The 22,580-nt window shown below is 45.0% G+C and overlaps 1 protein-coding gene across 1 annotated transcript in view; it reads right to left on the bottom strand.

The window, feature by feature from the left end:
• The window catches only part of LOC121627241 (gamma-aminobutyric acid receptor subunit gamma-3-like), a 72,253-nt gene that overhangs the window by 9,949 nt on the left and 39,724 nt on the right, over window positions 1-22,580 (bottom strand). Inside the window, exons 4-8 of the mRNA XM_041966034.1 lie at window positions 18,722-18,816; window positions 18,159-18,290; window positions 15,900-15,982; window positions 10,424-10,561; window positions 3,251-3,403 (exon numbers count right to left, since the gene is read on the bottom strand). Of these exons, the coding sequence (XP_041821968.1) occupies window positions 3,251-3,403; window positions 10,424-10,561; window positions 15,900-15,982; window positions 18,159-18,290; window positions 18,722-18,816 (601 nt within the window). The remainder of the gene's footprint in view (window positions 1-3,250; window positions 3,404-10,423; window positions 10,562-15,899; window positions 15,983-18,158; window positions 18,291-18,721; window positions 18,817-22,580) is intronic.

Genomic DNA, 22,580 nt, shown 5'->3' with positions numbered 1-22,580 from the left:
TACAGACAGAAGATGTATTCAGACCCAACGCTGACTCGAGTGACATCACAAGAGGTAATTTAGCTTCTCCTTTAAAGACACGCTGCTGGCACACGACACCAAAAATATCAGCATTGCTAAACTTTGAGAATATTTTTGTAATTGGGGTGACCCGGTCCTTTAAATAACTTGTGCAACACAATGTTATACTGTATTAACTCCATCGCAGCAGCTCTGTTTCACCCTCTCCAGCTCTATGATCTCAATTTACGCCTTAAGGTGGGTTTCATTCCCACCAGCAAGCCCCCAGTTTCTGTCGAAGCCCATCAGAGCTGCGGAAGTCCAGGTCTAACTGGAATCAAGCTAAGCTCGGCCCGGTGCTGTCCAAACGTCCTGCCGCTGGAGGAGTAGCAGGTGAGTGACGGCTCTTTGGAAACACCACCTGGGACGCGTTAACAGCTTGTCAATGCGGACTGTCTTGAGGGGCGGGGTGGAGGCAGCGGGATCACCTTCCTTTTTCTTGGACTTCCACCTCTCTGCAATCCAATTGATCCTCCCCCTCCTGACATATCTCCCAGAAGCCTTCACTTTGCTTTACACTTCCCCTGTGTCCCTCTCTTGTGCCCACTTTTTCTTCCTCTTATCTCACCTCTCCCCTTTCAGCACCGGGATCAAGCTTCAGGCCGAACAGAAAACGGGGGCGGCGCGCTACAGGAGAAAGGCTAAATGACTTTCTATTATTGCGCTGAATGTGGATGTTTATCAGGACAAGGACAGCTTGCTTCTCAGCACTACCTGTTGACGGCGGGCGATCACAAGCCTTTCACCGCCTTTGGTAATGTATCACACCGCCGCCCACGCACTGTAAGCCTTGACTGCCTCTGCTTGCTGTCTGCGCCAGGCAGGCAGACAGACAGGTTGGCAGGGTGATGGAGAGACAGACGGGCACACACACACACACACACACACATCGTGAGCAGTGTGATGCGCATTAAATAACAGCTGCAGTAGGAAGGCGAAAGCTGGAAGAAGCAGCAGAAGCTGTAACTGTGATGTAATGACGCTACATTTTTCCCACACGGGTCAAAAAGCTGTGACAGCGCAGCCAAATGAGCATGAAGTAAACCCTCTCCAGTGTATCTTAATCTGCCAGTGATGAGACTGGTCGATAGAAAATCAAATTAATCAGCTTTTGGTGAAGAGCAAGGAAGCACATCTGCAGCTTCTACACGCACATTTCTCAACATTTGTGTTGTCTCTGTTGAGCTCATCTGCTTCACCCTGTCCTGATGTTCAACTGTCACGGCGTCAGCTTTCATCGACCTGACCGCAGGACGTGAGCGGAGCAGGATGCGCGCTCGCCTCATCAGCTTTCATTAACGGCAAGGAAAGACTCCATTTGGCCCGGCGCGAGCTCGACGCAACGTGAGACGGCTTCATCGTCCAGCTGTTGGGGAAGTTTTTTTTTCTTCGGGCTGAAACTCCGGTGCAACCTCTTTACGACCACGGAGACGTTCCAGATGACCTTCTGTGATGCAGGCTGATGAAGGGCAGGAGTGCGCCTCCTTGATGCAAGTGACACCCGGGGTGAAGTTGGCTTGAGTTTTGAGGAAGCTTTTTGGAGAGTTTAGGTCACTGGTATGTTTGCAAGCCCTCACCTTTGTTTAGTTTGCATCTGTTTGTCGCCATTTTAGCATCATCAGGTGAAAATTATAATTTGTCCAACGCTTTGTGACCAAACACCTCCTCTGCTGCACTTTCAGTGCTACTGGCAGAGTCAGTCAGCGATGATGAACCGAGGTAGGAGATGCACGTATGTTCAAGATTTGGGTCAGTGTGACTAAAGAGTTCACTCGGGATTTTAAATTCAGAAATGAGAATGTTTTTAATGAATTTTTCATCTCAGTGCTGTGTCTTTTTGCAGGTTTGGGACTGCGTCAGATTAATGGTTTATTGCCTCGTCTGCAACCTTTTCCTGACTGAGGTAGGTTGCTATGCATTATTTAACTCCTGGGCTGAAAGTGAGCCTCACTCCACCCCTTTTTGGCATTCATCTTAAAGTTTTACTCCCCCAACATTCAGCACCTTAACAGTTTGACCCCTTAACATGCAGTTTTCAGTAGCTCCAGTGTTGGAAAAATGTCACACTCTGTGACATTGTCATTTATATTCTGTTTCATCTTGCTCCAACTCTTCATTGAAGCGATATGATGTTAACACTGAGTGAAAAATCACTTTTTTTGTACATTTCCCCTAAATTCCAAAGACCAACAAATTGTGTTTTTTTTTTAATTTTTTAGTTTGATCTCCACTAAAAGGTGAAATAAAGTTTTGTGGGTACGAACAATGTTTGAACAGCGTAAAAAAAAAAAAAAAACATTTAATGACTGGAAACTCTGCCTAATGCAATATTAGGATATATGCAGTCTATATATTTATTCTATACAGTATCAGACTTCTCAGACACTTACCTTGAATTCCACCTTAACTAGGGACCATCAGCACAACATCATCATCCACAGGAAAGCAAATGAGCTAACTGTAGGCATGCAGTTGGGGAGGAAAATAATTCAGAAATGATTGTCAAATCATGCAAAGAAAAATAAGATCAACGCTACAATAAAGGATGAAAAGGAAACAAGCATGGACGGGAAACAGTTCTCAATTCAATGCTCGGCTAAAGTTAAGGTGAAACATGTATTTGAATGGCTGAAACACAGTATGACACATGCACACACACACAGACACAAAAGTTTTTTCTTCTTTTGTTTTCTTCTCCTCAGCAACATTGAGAGATGTTGCTTTTTTCTTTTATTCACTACTGCAACAAAGACTAGGTTAGAAGATTGCACTTACCGATCAAAAAAGAGATTATTTCTCTTTCTATCAAGCTGTTGATTGAACAGGAATCTTCAAAAAGGCTTTAAAATCCCGCCGTGAACTTCTGACTCATTTCAGTCATGTTAGACTGATACAGCTACAGCTTGAATGAGCAGTTTTTATATTATCTGGCGAAAGTATTCCCATCACTTCAATTAAAGCAAATGGATGACAAAATATTGGACATCAACACTATTCCCCACTGATGGTCGTTCACAGGCAAGACAGGAGTTATCTGCCAATTTGGTGGGTGTAACAGAAAAGCAATATCAAAAAAAAAAGTATTGCAACAAATTACTGCTCCCAAGGAGGATTCAATTATACAAGCCCTTTTGAAGTGAAATAATGTGTCCCGCAGGTCTTCGGCTACATGGGCGGTGCAGTTGTGTACCTAGGGCCGTCCTGGCAGGTGTGGCGTCACTCTTGATCCAGAAGGAGACCCAGGAGAGGACCACGGTCAGGATGCAGGGGATGTAGGTCTGGATGGTGAAGTAGCCCATGCGTCTGCTGAGGTCAAAGTACACTGTCATCAACACGTAGTCGCCTGTTGAGAGGGAGAAAATAGAGCAGAAAAACAGCAATTAAAAAGGCAGAACTTAATTGAATAAATTAAAATGTGAAAACCCTACAATAAATACTGCTGTTTCGGGATGTACCAATCCACTTTTTTTTCAGTTATGATCCAATTCCGACACCTGAATTAGAATATCTGCCAATACCGAGTACTGACCCAGTGATTAGGGATCAGGGATCAGGCTACTTCATTAAGATTATTAAAATAATATGCAAATGTACCAGCAACTTGCTATAAAAGCTTCAAAATTAACAGAAATTAACAGAATAAGCCTTTCAAATGCAGCAACACATTGATCTATCAAAGCAATCCAACGGCTTCACGTGAGAACAAAAACGTAAACGTGCAAGGGAGGCTTGGAGTCGTGCGATGGCGTCCTCCAACCATTGTGGGGCGCTGTAGGGTTGTGGCTTGTGACATTTAAGTTCCTGTTTCCTATTGCTGTTGTTAACAGAGTTTAAAAAGTGGTGTATAAACGCTGCTGGCAACAGCTAGCATCTCCAGGACAGGCGTGCATACCTTGTGTTGCGTTAATAACATTTCCCATAATGCACGACCAGCTTGTTAAATTGCTGTTTATGTCGGTAACTGTCATTCATTTTTGTGCTGATTTATTGTTTTTACCATTGGTGAGGGGTCACATTTCTTGAACCCAACTGTATTTTAGCGAAATACTTCTGGCGCTCTGCTGACACTGCAACTGCTACTCTTTCAAAAATATTCATAAGCATGCTAGTAGCATGTGTCTGGGGATGGCGCTGTGGCTCGATCCACCACTGTGGTCCAAACTCTAATATCTCAACAACTATTGGATGGATTTCATGACGATATTTTCTTTCAAACGTTTATTGTTCCCAGTTGATGTTTCATGTCCAAATGTTAATTTGTCCTGTACTTTGTGACCAAATATGTGCAAAACTAATGACATTCCAAACAACCTCAGTGTGTTTCGTCCTAATTTTGTTTTCTAATTGTCTTCGTCTTATTTCTGCATTCCTTTAAACACTTTAGCTCAAATTTTGATAAATGCCAAATATACTTCACAGTATACAAACTTTATTTTATTAATGCATTTATTAATGAGCAAATATTAGCATGCTGACACAGTAAACTAAGATCATGAACATAGTTAACATTATACCTGCTAAACATCCTCATTTTAGCATTGTCATTGTGAGCGTCTTCTGGCGACATCAGCATTTAGCCCTGAATGCACCGAGCTGCTAGTGTGGCTGTCGAGCATGACGGTAGTCTGGTATGCTGGAGACTAACTCTGCTGCAGTTTGTAATGCTGCTGTGTTAAGTTGGATCATGTTGCAAGGTGACCCTGCTAATTTGTAAGTTACACTTTTCTACCATCCACCCATAAACAACAGGCCATAATCCCCGAGGATCTGAAGCAGCACACTGGCTCATGAGTAATTAAAAGGTCTGATACGAAGCTGGAGGCTACATCATGCTGTACTCTTAATGTGGTCATAAAAACAGAGGCCAGGACCAAATTTTACTGTGAGACATCATCCTGCTCTTTATTAAGGAAGCTGCAATGGTCAGTAAAACAGCCGGGGGCTGGAGAATGAACCCTGGGGAACCCCACACAAAAAACAAGCCGTTTTACCGTCAGTGGAGCTTAACTGAACCCATTACAGAGCCACGTCAGTCCAGTTTTCTAATGAGATCGACAGAAGTACAAAGATCTGAGCTCTTCAGTAAGAGTTTCTATTTGGTCATACAGGACATCAGAAAAGGCCTCAGATCGTTTGGAATTAGGTCTGTAATTGCTTCAAGTAAGATAATCTGGATCAAATGGGAAGGCAGACCGTCAGAGGGAGGAAGGAGACGGGAAAGCGATACAGCTGGAAAATAGTGAGGTGAATAAAAGTTAAATAGAGCAGAGGACAGAAAGAGAAATGACGAGGGGAGAAAACCCTTAATGGAGCCCAGAGGAGCAGAGGAAGGAGCGTCGCTCGAACTTTACAATGAGTCAGCGTGAGGGGAAGAAAATCCAGGAGAGTCACCGAACTTCCTCTGCCTCCTCTTCAATGGTCCGACTGCAGCAGGATGCTTGGTATTGTGAGCGCTAATTGACAGCGGCAGGTAGATATTGAATTTTGAACAGAAGCCATTGTTTTGCAACCTTGATAAAGTTCCCGTCAGGCGAGCGTTGCTACCCGGCAGTGCCGAAGAATGCCTTTTGATGATCTGCCGCCACTCAGGTGTTTCTGTGAAAAGGACGTCAGATTGAATGGAGGTCGACCTTTTGTCCCCGCGTTCGCAGCTTGGATTTCACCTCGTACTCCACGTAGAGCTGGAGTAATCATTTTAATCGCTATGTGCAATGAATGCAGAGCCTGGTAACCTGGTGCAGAGGAGTGTTTATCATTTACACATGTAGGTGCGTACCAGAGCAGAGCAGCTATCTGCACAGTGCTGCCAGGGTCTTTCTTTTTTTTTGGCTTTTTCGTGATGTCCAGGGGCGTTTTTAGGCATTTTAGAGCTTTTTCTTTTACTACTCATTAACTTCAGAGTCATCCGCTACTTTTAAGTCTGTCGTACTGATGCCCAACGCAGCTTTTCATTGTTGAGTAAACCCACTGCTCACACGCCACTGAAACACCTGATGCTGAGAGGAGACTGCAGATAGACTCTACAGAGGGAGCAGACGCTCATTGTGATGTTATTAATTGAAACTGCTGGCTGCTGATTATTTTGTGACCCCACGGTTCAGCCACTCACCATGCGAATCATGCAAAGTGAAATGCATAACCAGCTACAAAGTTATATCATCACATGAGCGTAACTGGGGTGCCGTGAATGTATGTGCACAGGTGCATCCTCGGCTTTATGGGGCATGGATGGTGACTTTAGTACAGAAACGCCATCCCGTACAACTTAAGCATTTGCTTAGGTAAACAAAAGAGACGATGATGGTGCGAGATCCAGATGTTTGCCCCCACTGTGCCCCATTAAAAACACTGACCGCACAGCGCTGGAAGCGAAAGTGCGAAAGTGCGGCATCCTCAGCCGAAATCACCCAGACAGCGAGGTATGCTGGCAGAGCTGCTCTGAGACGCTCTGCAGGTGAAGCACACGTCGGCAGCGCCGGGGAGTATTTTTCCTCATGCTGAAGTCGAAAAGTCTGTCGAAATAATATCCACACCTCACTTCCAGAGCAGAGCCACACTGACATCCTCTCTCAAATACTACAGGAAGCAGCTTGTGTTAGCATAATGCTAACACTTGCAGGACTCTAATAACCAGATTTCTTCAGTACTGTATCCTGAACATGATAAAACCAGGATGAGAGTGATGATGGCATGATATCGGCAGATGTTGATAACAAAGTAAAATATCACACAATTATTATAATTTAATTCTTGTTATAATTAGAACAATCAAATATAACAACGAAAGAATCGATTGCAGTGCAGATCTGGCTTTGATTTATAATTATCTCACATTTTTAGGAGTTTTTGTCACATTTTTGGTGTCCAGTGCATAACTTGCCTCACACTAACACTTACATAGATAGTTTCTTAAGAATGGACTCATGCACTCGTGCAAATTGGTCAATAAAAATGTAGTGCAGTGAATCACTTTTTACGTGTACAGAGTCAATTCTGTAAATCCCAGCTTGCCAATACAAAACTGTTCTTAAAAAAGGGACCATAAAGGGAATTTTGTAACTGCGGCCCCTAAAGAGGATACATGTAAAAATAATGAGTTGAATGTATATCACAAAGGCTGCTGCAGATAACTCAGCTAAAAAGGAACGCTGCAACAAAGACAGCCTTAATCACAACACAGTGGGCACATAAAATCAGAGTAATTTGCCATTTCATCAAAATTAAACTGCCTCATTTTGATCTCTCGCACCCATTTATGTCCGAGATAGAGTGTGCGCGCTTGGCTTGAATTATTCTCCGCTTCCTACTGTGCGGTACGACGCTGCGCAGCGGTAGAAGCAGCCCAAGACAGACCCGGCTCACATCCACACTCTTCCGCTGACAGAATGTTTAATTTGACAGCTTAATGCACGGACGACAGGCGTCACTTTGCAAAGTTATTCTTGCGAATGCTGCAGGATTATACTGTTTAGCTTGCATTAATGGCTACACGGAGGTTGCAAAAAATGTGCATCCCCAGATGGACTATCTACAGCTGTGTGCATACACACGGCACCGTGGCGACTCCTGTGCATTGTAGCAAACAACCCCTCTGTTTACATTCTGTTAGGACAGTAAAAAGCCGTCTGTTTACACTTTCCTGCAGAATACTTATGAGCTCGAGTTGCCAGCTCAACGCCTGTCTTCAGACTCTTGTCGTGCCACACAGTCGGGTCGACTCTCTGTTTGGGAGCTGTGAGGGAAAATCCTTGAGAAAACTGCTTTTATTACTGAGCTCAAGACAACTCGGCTGAAATGTTGTTGTTGTGGTTTTGCACTAAACTGACACACAGTTGCAGTTGGTTCTGAAAATGTCCCATGCGATTGTATATACAACTAATTAATCACTGTGGGATGGTTATTAAAGCCAGACTGCTCTCTCACGATGAACCAGGTTATGTGACAGCAGCACATTCAGTTATTTTCAAATGTTTGTTATGTATAAAGATAGTTTGAGCAAGCTTGTTCTGTCGGCTGCTGAGCAGCGGGGGTTCAGGGTCTTGCTCAAGGGCACCTCAGTGATGGTAATGAGGGAGGAGGAAGCGCTGCTCTTTCACTTTCCTCACAAAGGTTTATCCTGACCCCAAAAGTTGAACCTCGAACCGCACGCTGAAATTGAAAACTCCCACTGAAAATGTTTCACCTCCTGCAAGCCTCGGGATGGAAATGTCTGTTTTTTCATTCTTTACATGTTTGCTTTGAGGTTTTCGTACCTTTACTTTATCACTGAAAAGCCAAACATGCTAACAGTTGCATCAAGCAGATCAGCAGACGCTACCTAGTTGTGGTTGCTATAAGCACAGATGGGGCAGTTTTTTAAGAGTGCATGGGGTTAAGGGAGCACTCACTTTCCAGCTTTAATGTCTGCATGTGTGGCCGTGTCTCTTCCACGTGCAGCCAATACAGCTTCATGGTTTCCATGATTTGAGTATGATCTGCGGTCAGCTGCAGGTTGGTGAGCACAGTCAAAGGATGCGTGGAGAGGAAGCATCAAATGGAATATCAGCATTGTGATCCACGTTGGGATTGTCAGCGATTTCACGACAGATTCTTTGCAAAAAAAAGGCATTTGAAAAATTTCCTGGTGGACATGTAAAGAAGGGGGGACATCAGCATTTCTGCAATGTAACCACAGAGAAAGGCATAATAGGAGCTTTTGGGGGAATGTGTGATGGGATGGTAGAACAAAGCGCTGAAGCGTTTGGGATTCCGCATTGGGGCCTTTTGAAGAGGACGCTGCTGAATTGATAACGATGGCGGATTTGCAGCGGAGGTCCCCAGTGGCACCGTGGCCGGGGATCTGTCCACTCTGTCCTCATTAAAACAGCCCCATACCTCATGTGTTTATGAGGGATGAAGGATAAAGCTGGGAGAGGGAGGGAAACAAGAGGAAAAGAGGACGAGAAAACGCTGCACTTTCGAAGTTTGTCATGATGTAAATTAATGATAGGTATTTTTAGCCGGGGATCTAATCATCATGCGTGTGGTGATGGAGCTCCGGCAAGTGAAATGGAAAAAAAAAAAAAAAAAGAAACGAGGTAATAAATGCGAAAACGGCTAATTTTCTCGAACAGCATGAGGTAGATGTGTAGGTTTGCCGTCGCTTTTGAGCATCTCAGCAGAAAATTAGTTTGGCTGCGTTTCGACGCTGCAGCGGGAGTCCAGGAAAACATATCATTTATAAGGCCGTCAACGCGTCTCAGGCTCATCAGTCACCTTTTTTTTGTTTTTTTTGTGATCGGAAACGAAGGCAGCCTCTCGTTAGATATAAACAGGATGCTTGATCAGTATTCCCAGTGGGTGACGAGAGCAGACAACAGAATTTGTTAACATCAGTTTAAAAGAAAAGGACGTGTTTGTTTTAGCTATGTCATGTTTGAGTGCCACGCTTTAACATATTCCAAAACTATACATCTCATTTCCTCTGAGCTCCTCAATAATCTCACGCCACTCCCTGTTTATCCCTGTCCTCATCACGCCAAGCGCTCTCGTTCCTCGAATATTCATGAACGGAGGCGCAGCTCTCCCCGAAAGCCGAATGAGGCCACATTATGCGGACCGGAGCGCGTCCCTCTGAAGACAAAAGACCGGATGGCGCAAATGTGCAACTCATAAACAAGGTTAAGCGAGGTTAACAATCGTTGCGCCACGCTCCTCCTCTGTCTCCCTCATTCATAATGCCTTGATCATTAAGCCAGTGAAATCTGTCTTTATCTTCACGGGGTCACGTGAAAGCATTAAAAATGTATTAAGAACTTGTCCACCCCGTGCCAGTCGTGAGTGTAATCACTAGCACCTGTTGGGGCGACAATATTTCTCCAGCTGCCTCCCAAACAACAAATTTAAATTGAATCATCGAGGAAGACAAGGCCTAATACCCGCACGGAAAGCATGGGAAGAGAGAGGAAAAGGAGTGAATAATTAAACTTCCTTTTTAATCTTTAATCTTGGTGATTAATGTCAGTGGAAAAACCTATTTGCCCTTCCACCCGAGGGGAATACTTATGAGCTTTGAGCTTGTAGTTATATGATTACATTTATGGGCATGGGGCTAATGTTAACCTTTGCCAGGCTCGGGGCACTGAGGTAGTCAAGTGGCTCGGGAGTTTTATTTGGGAGTCTGCTGAACAGCGAGCAGGACTCCTGGTCTGCAGCTGAACCTGACCTTTCGCCTCCACCGAAGGGAGGGTGGAAGGGGAAAATAAGAGTTTCGCCACAGAGATCTGCAAAGCTTGATATGACGATCAGCCGTAAAGCCATGAAAAGCGACTCGGCCGCCCGAGTTATTGACCTTTTCTCCACCTTTAGTCGGCGTCCCCCTTACCTGCTGTCGTCGTGAGTACATCCGTGGTGTTCCTGAGCCCCATGAAGTCAAACTGGTAGAGCCGCCAGTACTTCTGGTCCGAGGTCGCCACAGAGTTTTGCGCCCACTTGTACACAATCTCGTCTCGCGGGTAGCCGTCTGGAGACCACACGGGGAGCGAGTCCAGCGCGTGGAAGAAAGGGAGAGAAGGGGTTGAAAGCAGCAATGCAGTTTTTATTGTATGCATGATTTCTACCTGATTTGGGCGTGATTTATACAAATCTATGCAGCAAGTTTTCATTGGCAATCCAGTGGACTGCAGACCAACTGAGCAATGACTGTTGACTTGTTTGCTTGGAATCTGCCATAGTGCACCCGATTCTCCAAGTCAATTGCCCTACTGCAAGATCTTGGGTAGGAAAAGTCACGTAAAAGCACTTTTCCATGCCACGCTTACAGAGAGACCTGCTCGAAGGGCTTTCGAGCTGCAGCCACTTTGTCGTGTGCTGATCCCGGACATGTTTAGCATTGAAACTGCAGGATTCCACATGCAGATCCTCGCTGAGGGGGGTTGAATGTTTATGCAAGCTAATGCATCGACAACAATGGAAAAAAAAGAAAAGGTGAGGCATTTTGCATTAAAAAAAAGAGTGACAGAAATAATGAGCAAGTGGGGAGTCTTATTGTGCCCGGTAGAGGAAACCAGACTAATTATGTAAATCGTCTCATTGAGAGGGTCGCCATCTATAACCAAGAAGAACAATCACTATGATGCAAGAGAGGTGTGTTTTTTTTTTTTTTACAAACACTAATATAGATCGCAGGCATTATTGCCATCATATTTCTCTTGGTTTGTTTGGACAATTATCTTCACTGCAAGCACTATTACCATTGTGATACCAGGAAATGTTCAGGCATATTTCACGGCTCTAAAAGCCCCCCGAAGCAACATGTTCTTACATAATGCTATAAATTAAACTCTTCTGCGGCCTTGGCTGTAATATTCTCGCTGGCCGTCCTCCATGTCTGCTCGTACTGCGTTCCTGTAAGCAAAGATCGCTCTGAGGACGTCTGCCAGTAAAAAGACGAGGGATTTAAGTCACATTGAAATATTGATGTTTCTCATTATTTATTTTTTTTTCCCACCTTTGACTCTTGTCGACAGCCGTACCCGTTTAGGAGGTCAGCGAGAGTTTAATTTCCAGCGTCAGCCGCCACGGGAATACATTTAAACTGGGAGTGTTCAGCATATTTCCCTTGTTCTCCACTCTGACACCCAAAAGCCCAACACAGGTCCATTTTTAGATGATGTTTTCGAAATGAAAACAAGAAAGAGCTTGTGATTGACCATTCAAACGGCCCTGTGGTGGGGTCCTGTCCTTTTTGGGCGGCGGTGACTGAGAACTGCTGATTACATCTTGAAATGTATGACTCGGCTTGTTCTGGCAGCGCTGAGCTGCGGTTAATTCTTTCCTGAGTGATGGTTTTGGGGAATGATCGTGTCGGGTCTGTTGAAACGATCTTTTCAACACATCCGATTGGTTTTGCTTCCATAAGTTGCTCGAATTTGAAGATTTTTAGCCACCCTAGCTGCACGGCTTTCGGGGCGGCATCGTTGGCGGCTTCCCAGTCAAGCAGTGGGGATCGGTGACTGGTTGGCAGCATATTCACTGTCTGACTAATTATTTTCATCTCTTTCGGCAGCTGTCGGCTGATTGACAAGAAACCAAGGGAAAGGTGCTGAAAAAGTTGCCATGTCTTGAACGCAGCCAATTACCTCCTGCCCTGCAATCATGGCCAGCCTTTTGTGACACAAATAGCACCGCTCCTACTGTTAATATCCGACAATATGGAACAACAGGGGGTGTTCTCCAGGAAGCGGTCGCGGCTACGCCTGTGATGCAGATAGCTGCAGAGTAGAGACCAGAGGGCTTTGAATCAGCCTTAAGGCTTTTCACGACTTTTACACTGAGCTCACAAGTTGTCAGAACAGTTGCTTTTTCTTTTTCTAACTTATTATCCGGCGAATATGCTAAAAAAGAACGATACAGCGGCTCGTGAGTGAGTTCAAAGCGTTTTTTTGCGAGATGTCAGATTGAATGCGTAATGTCTGTCAGGAATACATCTGCCGTCAAGAAACTTTCAGAACTGCATTCATCATGTTCATAATGCTCTCGCTCAGTAAGTGAAATTGATTGCAGCCATAAGGGGGAGGCTTCTAATTTGTTTCATGATGAAGAGACAGAACATTTTTAAAAGGGCTTGTAAATTAGGTTTGTATGGTATCATAATGCATTCAGAGCTACGCACCTTGAGTGGCAGGAGAGGTTGATACCGGGGGGTGCTACAGCGCATAAGAAAGGATTGTGCGTTTGGACAGTGAAGGAAAACGACGGCCAAGTGCGGCTTCGTTATCAGACATCCTCATGTAGAGCGACTGGGGAACAGCACCTGATGTTGTAATAAGATTGACAAAAGCTCAAAAAATGAAGAGAGGAAATTAAACGTCTTTAACTGGCCTTTTTGAATTTGCTTCCAGAAACCAAATATAATTTCTGCTGTTTCTTAATTATCAAGGGATCTTGCTCTGATGAGAAAATCCCAAATAAAGCAAAGTTTTAAATGGGAGGATTCAGTATTGGGGCTTTAAAATGAACTCCAAAGACAGGCTCATTTAGCAAAAAAAAAAAAAAAACAAGCATGTGCTGCTAACGGAGCTAGCATTTGTATTTGTCATTCATGAACATGCACCATGAAGTCAGCACGATGAGGCGACGGTAGGCTTCAGCTCCAGCAAACAGAGGAGTCCAAGGCTTTAATTCAGCGTTATTGGAGACCTTTGCTGCTAATCTGTTGCAGCTACAGGCCAAAAAAAAAAAAAGTCCACTCTTGTGGTCATGAACTGAAACTGCAAAAAAAAAAAGGGTTATTACTGCAAATCCTTTCACTGATAGCGGAGACATAATGGAAACCCATTTGCCGTCAATAGCTTTTTCATGATGTGGAGTGCTGTGACATCCGGCCACATCACACTGTGAACAAATTGTATATATGCGCAAAAATAGTCAGCTGATTATCCGACGTCAGTGCTGAGAGGAGGTTTAATAATGGCCTGTGATAAATGCTGCCATCTGTAGCCGTATCAGGTAATGATTATTACCTAAATTAAATCATATCGAGCAGGGAAAGATGTCTGGTCCAACAGAATGACCTGTCATGCAAAATCAAATGGGATTTCGGTGCTTTTTAGGTGGTGAGTAACTTAATAAGGCCCTGGTTAATGGAACAATAAACGCTTTGAGGGTTCTAATTTGATGGCAGCATAGCCATCAGTAGCGCTAATGCAGCTATCATTTCATTTTCTTTCTTTTTTTTTGGGAGTTTCTGCTTCTGGACTGTTTAAATGTGCATGAGCATGTGCAAGAACATACATGTAGTTAATATGGTTAAGTAATTGTTATTTTCTTAGTAGGTCTTCAGTAAGCTGATGCGCCTGATGGTTTGTCACACAGGACCATGTGGAAAGGGGCAGGCACTTTTCAACAAATACTCGGCAGGTGATTGGACGACCACCTGCCTGTCACCGTCTATCGCGGGCTAACTTCAGCCAACCGGATCAATGAAGCGATTGATGCAGTGGGATTCTTGCCAGAGCCATTTTTCCCACAGATCAGTTCTGATGACTCAGACACTGATGCAACATCTGCATCTACGCTAACACCATCTAAACCCCGCCCGTAGCTGCCAGTAGTTCCTCATAGGATGCTGATTGGTCCAAACCACTTCTATGAACCAGTTTTCTGCAGCTGATGCTGATAAAGCAGAGGTCCTTGTTCGTGTCCCTTCTGTCTCATCCTCAGTCCCTGCTCTTCATCTCCTAAACGCTCAGTTTGAAGGCTTATTGTGCCGCAAGCTGAGATGAGTAATGATTATTTTTACTTTTATTTCATCCCGTCTCGACTATTGTAGCTGCCTCCTCACTTGTCTTAGCAAGACATCCCTGGATGGTTTCCAAATGGTCCAAAATGCCGCAGAGTGAGCTTTTGACGAACAGAATTGTCTCCCTTTAGACTTTCTGTATTATGTCTCTATTTTGTGTCTTTCTTTTGTCTTTATTATAAAGGACTTGGTGACTTCTGAGTTAGAAAGGTGCTATAAAAATGTGTTTTTCCTCACTGACTTACCTAAAAACCATTACAGCTGAAGAGTCTGTGTGGCTATGAATCATGGAAAAACTAGCTAAGCCTCGTCATTAGATTCAGCAGTGGCTCCACTGATGCTGTGGTTCTCAGTGTGGCCCAGTGCATTAAGTTCATCCTCTCCATCTTCCTCATTTGATCCCTCATCTGAATTTGATGAGCCACTGAGAGACAGAGCTATAATCTGCACCACTCTTCCCCTCTTACAGAAGAGGTTGACAGCACAGAAATCCTTTTATGTTTAGACCCGATAGCCAACTGATCAATTATTTGCAATTTAACTTAAAATTAATGTTTAATTAAATGTGCCATTTCAGAGAATTCTAAGTCAAACAATCTCAGCTTGACTTTGAGTTTAAGTCCACTTAAAATAACACTGACAGTCCCAGTTTGAATGTAAATCCTGCTTGTTACATAATATTTGTTTATTTTTGCAGCCCTTTCAAATGTGCTAAACAGCCAAACTGTGTTTGTCCTTATTTAAAAAAAAAAGGACCACAGCAAAGCGTCCTTTCTTCAAGGGAGAAGTGCCACGGCTGGAATTTGTTTGGTCTCGTTCAAAATGTATTTGAAGGTGTTTCTCAGAATGTGGGAGCAGGGAGAGGAAATGTACGCAAAATAACTGTTGCAACTGCTTCATCACTGCAGACTGTCCGTTGCAGCAGGCTAAACTGTGTCTGAAGTCTGATATCTGGCAAATGTGGGTATAAATCTGCAGCACGGGGGGTGAGAGACTATAGACTATACAGGGAGAGAGAGACAGAAACAGATTCAAAGACGCACGACGAGATACTTCAGTGCCACGGCAACAGACAACAGAGCAGCAGGGCTGCAGTCACATGATGTTACTGTCTGTTTCCTGCAGGTTCCTCTCGTCGATTTCCCCCGACTCGGTGCTGTACGACTGAAGAGGCCATTAACAGTTGTTAAGTATTGCCTGTTCACGGAAGTAATCCAGCCAAAGGAGCTGGAAATGTTGAAGTTTCCCACTGGTTTGTGTTAACTCTTTAAATGTTGACATTTTTCCTCTTGCGAGATGAATTCACCCTTGCAATTCCAAAACTGATGCTAATATTCGATTAAGATGATTAAATACATATACGATTAGCTGCTGTTATTATTGTCATTGCTGTGCATCTCTCTGTTGATCCAGACCTGCTGTCTGCTGCACCCCTGCTTTAACAGTTTTACTCCAGGAGCTGCCGTATAGGCCTCGCTATGCATGACCATGACTTTCTGTGTGCATTGATGTGCATGTGTGTGTGTGTGTCGGTGTGCATGCTGTTGCCAATATTCACAGCTGGAGAAGACGAGAGGACAGGAGTGTTCGTCCATGGGGAAATTATGGAGTTGCAGCTGGCATTCTGCGTTGATGGTCATCCTGGAGAGAGAGAGAGAAACAAAGACAAAGACGTTCAAGGCTCGAAACATGCTTTGGATCCCTCATCTCTCGCTCCACGAAGCACACGGCGCGAACGCACGGTATCCATCATCGCTTCTGCCGCACTCCAGCATGTGAAGCGCTGGCTTCAAACCAGATGGTGCAGGATCACACTCGGTTGCTTGGCTGATGTGTGAAATCCCTCAAAACGACAGAACCGTTTAATCATCGGCGTCGGACGTGTTGTTCGTCGAGGCGGCGTTGGCTTATAGGTCAGGGCCCGGAGGCATGTAGGCTTCTAAGAACAGGAGCACTTAGCGGTGATCACTGGACAAGTCAACACAGCAGATGTTTTGGGAGAGCAACGATCACAAAGACCCAGGGGATTAGCTTGACATGCAAATATAAAACTGAATCCTACTTGGTTAATATTCTCTGCGCGTTACTTCAATCTATCACCCTGAAATTAATTTTCACTGTGGCTGTAAAAACGAGACCGTCGTGAAAATGGGCTTTTTCTCCGGCGTGTTCTGTGTTGTTGTGTCTTTGTCCTCGCTACAGCTCCTCATTAATTGTCTGACTTCGAGCACAAAAGCGGAGCCTCATTCAAAGCGGGATGAGGGCCGCCTCGCACGCCTGGCTCGCAGGTGAACAAAGCGCCGATGATGCAGGAAGCCCAAATTTGGGCAGCTGCGCGAGCCGAGGTGAGGAGAGCAAGTGGCGCCGAGCGCTGCGGGGACGTGAGCGCGGGAGATGCATCAGTCTGTGCAAATACGCCCCCAAACATACGCCTCTGTAAGACTTAATATCCGTTTAATGAAACAATCATTTTCAAATTCATCACCGAGGCGCGCATTAGCAGGAGTCAAATCAGCTATTAAAACCCAAACATTTTGTGTGGAGTTCGTGGTCGTGAAGAGGAATATCTGGAAGGCGGCTGTCTGAAGAGCCACTTCGCTCCGCTCTGACACAGCACCAGGCGCCACCAGCAGAAACTTACCAGTCAAAGCAAATACAGCACAATGAACGCTAAAGGCTTTTCATTTCGGATCGATTCCACTCTTCGCGACAGGGTCTGAACTATCCTGATGCATCAGGGAGCTTTGCGTCTGCTCCTCCAAGGGGTTGAAAACAAACACTCCCGTTGGTATTTGCTATCTGACCAAGGTGTAGTTTGAAATCCTGGATGCGCAGGTGAAATTGGATCCTCAAGACAGAGAACGCTCATGTCAGAGCTCGAGGGTTCATAAACTCGGATGCCACTCAAATTTAAACCTGTCCCCTCGAATCCTGAGCTCTTTTTGTGTGTGTGTAGACACAGACACTGAGGGTTATACACACACACACACACACACTCCCCCTGCGTGTCAGAGCTGAGCAAAATAAGCAGAAACACATGACGTGTTGTTCAGAGAAGTGTCTGCCCTTCTGACATTCAAATTTCAATCTTTAAAACAACATGCAGGGGGAAGAAATACAACGCTACTATAATAAGCCACCAGAACACGAGCAGCTATTGAAGTGCATGTAAGGGCCCCAGCTGGAGTCAAACCAGGTACGTTAGATGGTATGCATCTTAAACCACTCGACCACCTGCGCATGTCATATCTGCAAAACCCACTGTAGGTAAATTGAGGCTGGCAGCAGTTTGAATTGATCTGCAAAATCCAAAAAATAATTGGCATTAATTCCACTCAATTCAGCGTCTTTTATTGGCCTGAGTGTCAGGCGAACAATATAAAGTGTCAAGGATGACGCAATTGAATAGTGATATCGGAGAAAAAAGAGACAAAAAATCCATTAAAGGTCCAGTGTGTTGGATTTGGGGGGATCTACTGGCAGAAAGGGGATGTATTATTCACAAGTGTGGTTACATTACTGTATGAGTAAGATGTTTATATCTGCAGAGGGAACAGGTCCTGTTCCACTGAGGCCGCCAGGTCAAACAGCCGTGTTTCTACAGGAGCCAAGAATGGACAAACCAAGCGGGGTCAGCAGCGTGCCGGCAAGCACGGCCGGATCAGATTTTTAATTGTACGTACGTCTTCCTCCTGTGAATACTTAGTTCAGGTGCTATGATAGCTATCTGCCAGCGATTCACTGTGTCTGCATCTTTGTTGGATTTTCCTCTTATCACCCCGCTCTGTGTGTTTTCATGTGCTCTGAAGGCTTTTACCTCAGTGTGTAAAGTATCGTTCCATTGTCCCTGATCCGGAGCAGCTGATTGGGCGTCGTTATCCAGTGCGAGTCAGCATTCTTGGAATTCCTAAAGATGGTGTCGGGCAGCCAGATCAAGCCGACCATATTGCTGATTGAATAAGACACAGAGAGAGAGAGAGAAGGTAAGAAATGCTTCGCTGCTGAGCTCCTCCAGTTTTTTCATGAAATGCACGAGGCAGCCCCACTTCCCCGTAAGAGGATAATAAAACACCCGGGCGACATGGCGAAAACAAAGCACATCAATCAATTTGTTCCATTAATTACAGGCCTCTTCCCGAGAGAGGGAAGAATATTGTTCTCAAATGAGATATTCACAGTATGAAAATGCTGAAACACAACAGTTGTGGAGAGAATGAAGCCTCGCAGCAGTGTTTTGGAGTTCCACTTCATTGCCAAAGCCTGGTTGAATACAAAATGCTGCAACCATCGATGTGTAGGTATCGATGCTACAGCTGACATGCAGGAATCAGGCATGAAGCTGTCTGTGTTTTCAGTACATCCTCGCTAAATCCAGTATACCTGTTGAGGGTTAGAGTCGGCATGCTGCTGCTGCTGTTGTACCGCAGGCGGGTGTCCACCCAGGTCTGGGCGAAGATAATATCGATCTGGTACTCCTGGGGAGAGAAAAGTTGAGTCAATATACTGATCTGACAATCCTTTTTTAAAAGCGGTCTCTGTGGAGGCAGCATGAGACGTGCCGGATGAACAGGCCTCCGTCTGGAGCCCATAATGTGTTTGTTTCGACGCAAACGTGTCCACACCGAAGCATCAACGGGCGCTCGCTGGAAACACCCGAACGCGCTTTCTGCTTTTGATATGGAAATCAAATCACACCAGCTCACAATTTGTTTACTTCAGCACATTTTCTCTCTCACCTCAGCCGTGAACCCACTTCTAATCGTGAGAAGTTCTGTCGTTTCTGATTCGAGGAAGTTGAAGAATTTCCTCACTTAGCATTTAGAGCGAGTTAAAGTCTAATTGGTGTGATTACACGATCAGTGAGAAATGTCTCTTTCTCTTGCTTTTCATTGCATAATGTTACATCCTTGACAAAAGTGGATTTGAATGCACTCTATTTCCCTCCAGTGTCAGAGCTGAGTGCGTTCTCTGAACCCACCTACCTCGGTAGATGGTGAATAAAGCAGTAAGGCATCTTTTAAATGCTGTGCAGAGGAAGCTTTGTTTGCAGGATGTTTATCTGTATATGCTGCAGTTGAGGAGCAAGTTATTCATGTCACCACCTAGAAGTTGTGCCACAACTGTGACTACAGCCTGCATGTCCCCGTACGGAACATGCATCCAAATACTGGCTAAATATAACCTGGCAAAATATAGCTAACAAAGACTGTCACTCATTGATCTTAACTACCTTTGAGCCTTTGATTAATAGCATTTCTCTTGAATTTGAATCGGTGTGCTGACAGCCAGCGACGCAGCTGTCTTCACTCTCCCTGATCTTAGCGTGTGCTCCAAATAGCACACCGCTGTTGCCGCAATCGTGAGCCGAAACGTTGTGATCTGCGTTCGGGGATTGTGGTCGCAGTTGCACCTCCGTGTAGAGAGAGAGAGACGGCGCCGCGCTATTTTAAGTGGAGGTGGAGATGGTGCTGAGAGAGCAGATGTTGCGGCGGGAGACAGAGGTGCTCTGTAATGTCCACGCCTGAAAGCTACGTTGCTTCTACTGCAGCATTTCATGAGGCCCACCTCCGCCCCAGCAGCCACCTGTAGGCTCGACTTTCCTCTGAGGTGGAGCTCGTCATGATCTCGCCCCACCCCCTGTCCTCACTTCCTCACCACATGTAATTGCTGACTGATTTAGTCACGCAAAAAGCCGTTATTGTTTGAAGATAAGGAAAATATTATAGGATAAAATTGATTATATAGTTAATACTCCACGAGCAGCCGAGAGAGACATTTTAATACAGTCAGACAAATGAGAGATGTGAGAAGCTTTCCTTTGATGGAAGCTGAGGGCCTCCAACGTGGCGGTAGAAGGTCAGTGCATCAGCTGGAGATCCTCTACAGAATGTAAACAGGGTGCACTGATACTTCAGCGATAAGGTCAGACGCTGAGAACCCTTTGGAAGCCGTTCGCAATTCCTTCGCTGATGTGAAACGCAGGAAAAGAAAATTGGCATTCCAGAGTCTATTATGTGAGACTGTCTCGGAGTGATCCTGTTTGGTGAAAAGCTGATCCGGGTTTAAGGGAAAAATGTGCAATTACAGGAGGATTTTCTCGAGAGGGCGGCGTCTCATTCTGAAACTTTTGTCATGCAGCAGAAGTTTTGTAAGGTGACCCGAGAACAGATTGTAGGTTTTAACATCCTGTTCGCACGTGAAGCACGGGCTCACCCCAAACGTCATGATTTCACACGCACTTCCCGGCTTTTCTGACCTTTTCCCGAAACAGGCAGGCGAGACGTGACCTTCCTGATACATCTGTCACCAGAATCCCCATCGTTACTCTGGGCTCGTGTGACCTTTGGAGGATAATGATAGGGGGGCTCACGCTGGTTGTGACGCGCCCATAACTCACGCGGCAGCCCGCAAAGTGTCACGCGTTACGCCGGCTGCGGATGAACTGTCACGGCAACACCCAGATGGGATTTTCTGCTTCCACTGGGTCCACACCTATGAGACAAGGCACTGAAGCAGGGCCATTATTCATGGACATTATGCAAAACAATGAGTGTTGGGAGATATCTGAGTGAAATTAACTACGGAGGCTGGCATTATTCCCCTGGGGATCCATTTCAAAGTCAGAAAACGAGGGTGTTAAGGAGGGAGTCCATTACTCACGGCTACCGCCAAAAAAACAATGAGGCTCAGACCTGTAGGTGAGATAATCACGGCTGACTTGTACTGCACACTCTCTGCTGGGAAAATCCAACATAAGAAGTCAGAGCCTGGGAGTTGCAAGTTCATTATTTAGGGCATAAATATTTTATTTTAGGTTTTAAAATATTCAGAATGTGATAAACTATTTCCCTCCTGTCCCTGACGAAGTTTCACACAGCAGGCAATAGGCGCAGGAAGTGCGAGAAAACCCTCACATGGTCAAAAAATCATTATTTCTCGTGTGTGTTGCGAAGCCAATTCATTATCGTGGAAAAAAGTGAGGCTGCAGATGGCAATCTTTCATACCTCGGGTGGAAAACTTCTGCTGAATGACTTCATTTAACATAAAAAACCTTCTTCTGCATCCACTTTGACATATGTTGCCATATCAAATGAGAACAACACGACCCGAAGAAGATGCTTTTCTGCGAATGTCCTCACTGTAGGTGGGTGAAAATCCACAGATTTGTGCCGTGCTGTCTTTGGGAATGCTAATGCCACTCGCAATCTGATAATATGAAATCCATTATTAAAGCCGGATGCCGACAGCAAAGCAAGCCTGGCTGAAATTAATTAGCCTGACTTGAGCAGCGTCAGAACAAATAGAGCCCTCCTTATCCGGCCTCATCACTGTTGCACGGAGGAGGATCAATTACAGCCACATTCTCCACATCCGTGTACCAGAACATGCTCCCGAGAGGGCAGCAGCACCGTCTCCCGCAAATGACGTTCACGCACCAATCATTTGCAACAGCAAATGTGTTTTGAGGAATGTCGAGCGAATGAACTTTTCCATTAGCGTAATGAGGAAGTGCTCTCAATTAACGCACCTGGCAACATGCAAACATGTTGATACTGACCTGCGGTAGGTTCGGGGACGACGCGGATTTTGTATGTTTTTCGCTAAAACAGGCAATCTCGCGTTACGCTGTCCGCTAATAGCGACAGCAGCATTATTCAGCTTTTTCACACCTCCCTGCGACTCCAGCTCGAGCCACAAATGGAGCGCTTCATTCACTGACAGAAATGTTAGTAATATCCAAATGTGATATCCAGGAGACAAGGCTGGAGGGCAAATCTTTACACTCACTGAGCAGGAAATGTTGTTCTTGCCCGAAAGTTGAAGCTGAAACTCTGACCGAAAAAAGCTCGCCGGTATCAGCGTTTTTGCATCAGTGGTTAAAATGAGTCAGCCTGCTGTTCATTCTGCCGTTCACAAGCTGACGTGGGGTCAGGTCACGCACAGGTGAAAATGAGAATGAAAGAAAAGAGCAGAAAACTAAAGGGAAGCGTGTCAGCATGTGAATGTAGCTGCAAACGCAAGTGCAATTCTGGTGAACTTTCTGTAGCTGGCGAGCTACACTGGAACGTTATCTCATCCAGCATGTTGTTCTCAGGGTTGCATACAATTTAATTCAACAGGGTTTTGTTGCTTTTTTTGAACTGCTTACTGTATCTGTCGGTCAGCAAGCCTGTTAGCTTCGTCCTTAACGGGACAATAAGTTCACACGGCTTATTCAAAAGATGCATCAGTCTTAGA

Source organism: Chelmon rostratus, chromosome 24, assembly GCF_017976325.1.
Source record: "Chelmon rostratus isolate fCheRos1 chromosome 24, fCheRos1.pri, whole genome shotgun sequence".
Lineage (NCBI taxonomy): Eukaryota > Metazoa > Chordata > Actinopteri > Chaetodontiformes > Chaetodontidae > Chelmon > Chelmon rostratus.
Note: the sequence above shows the minus strand (reverse complement) of the source record. Positions and strands in the feature narration are given on the sequence as shown.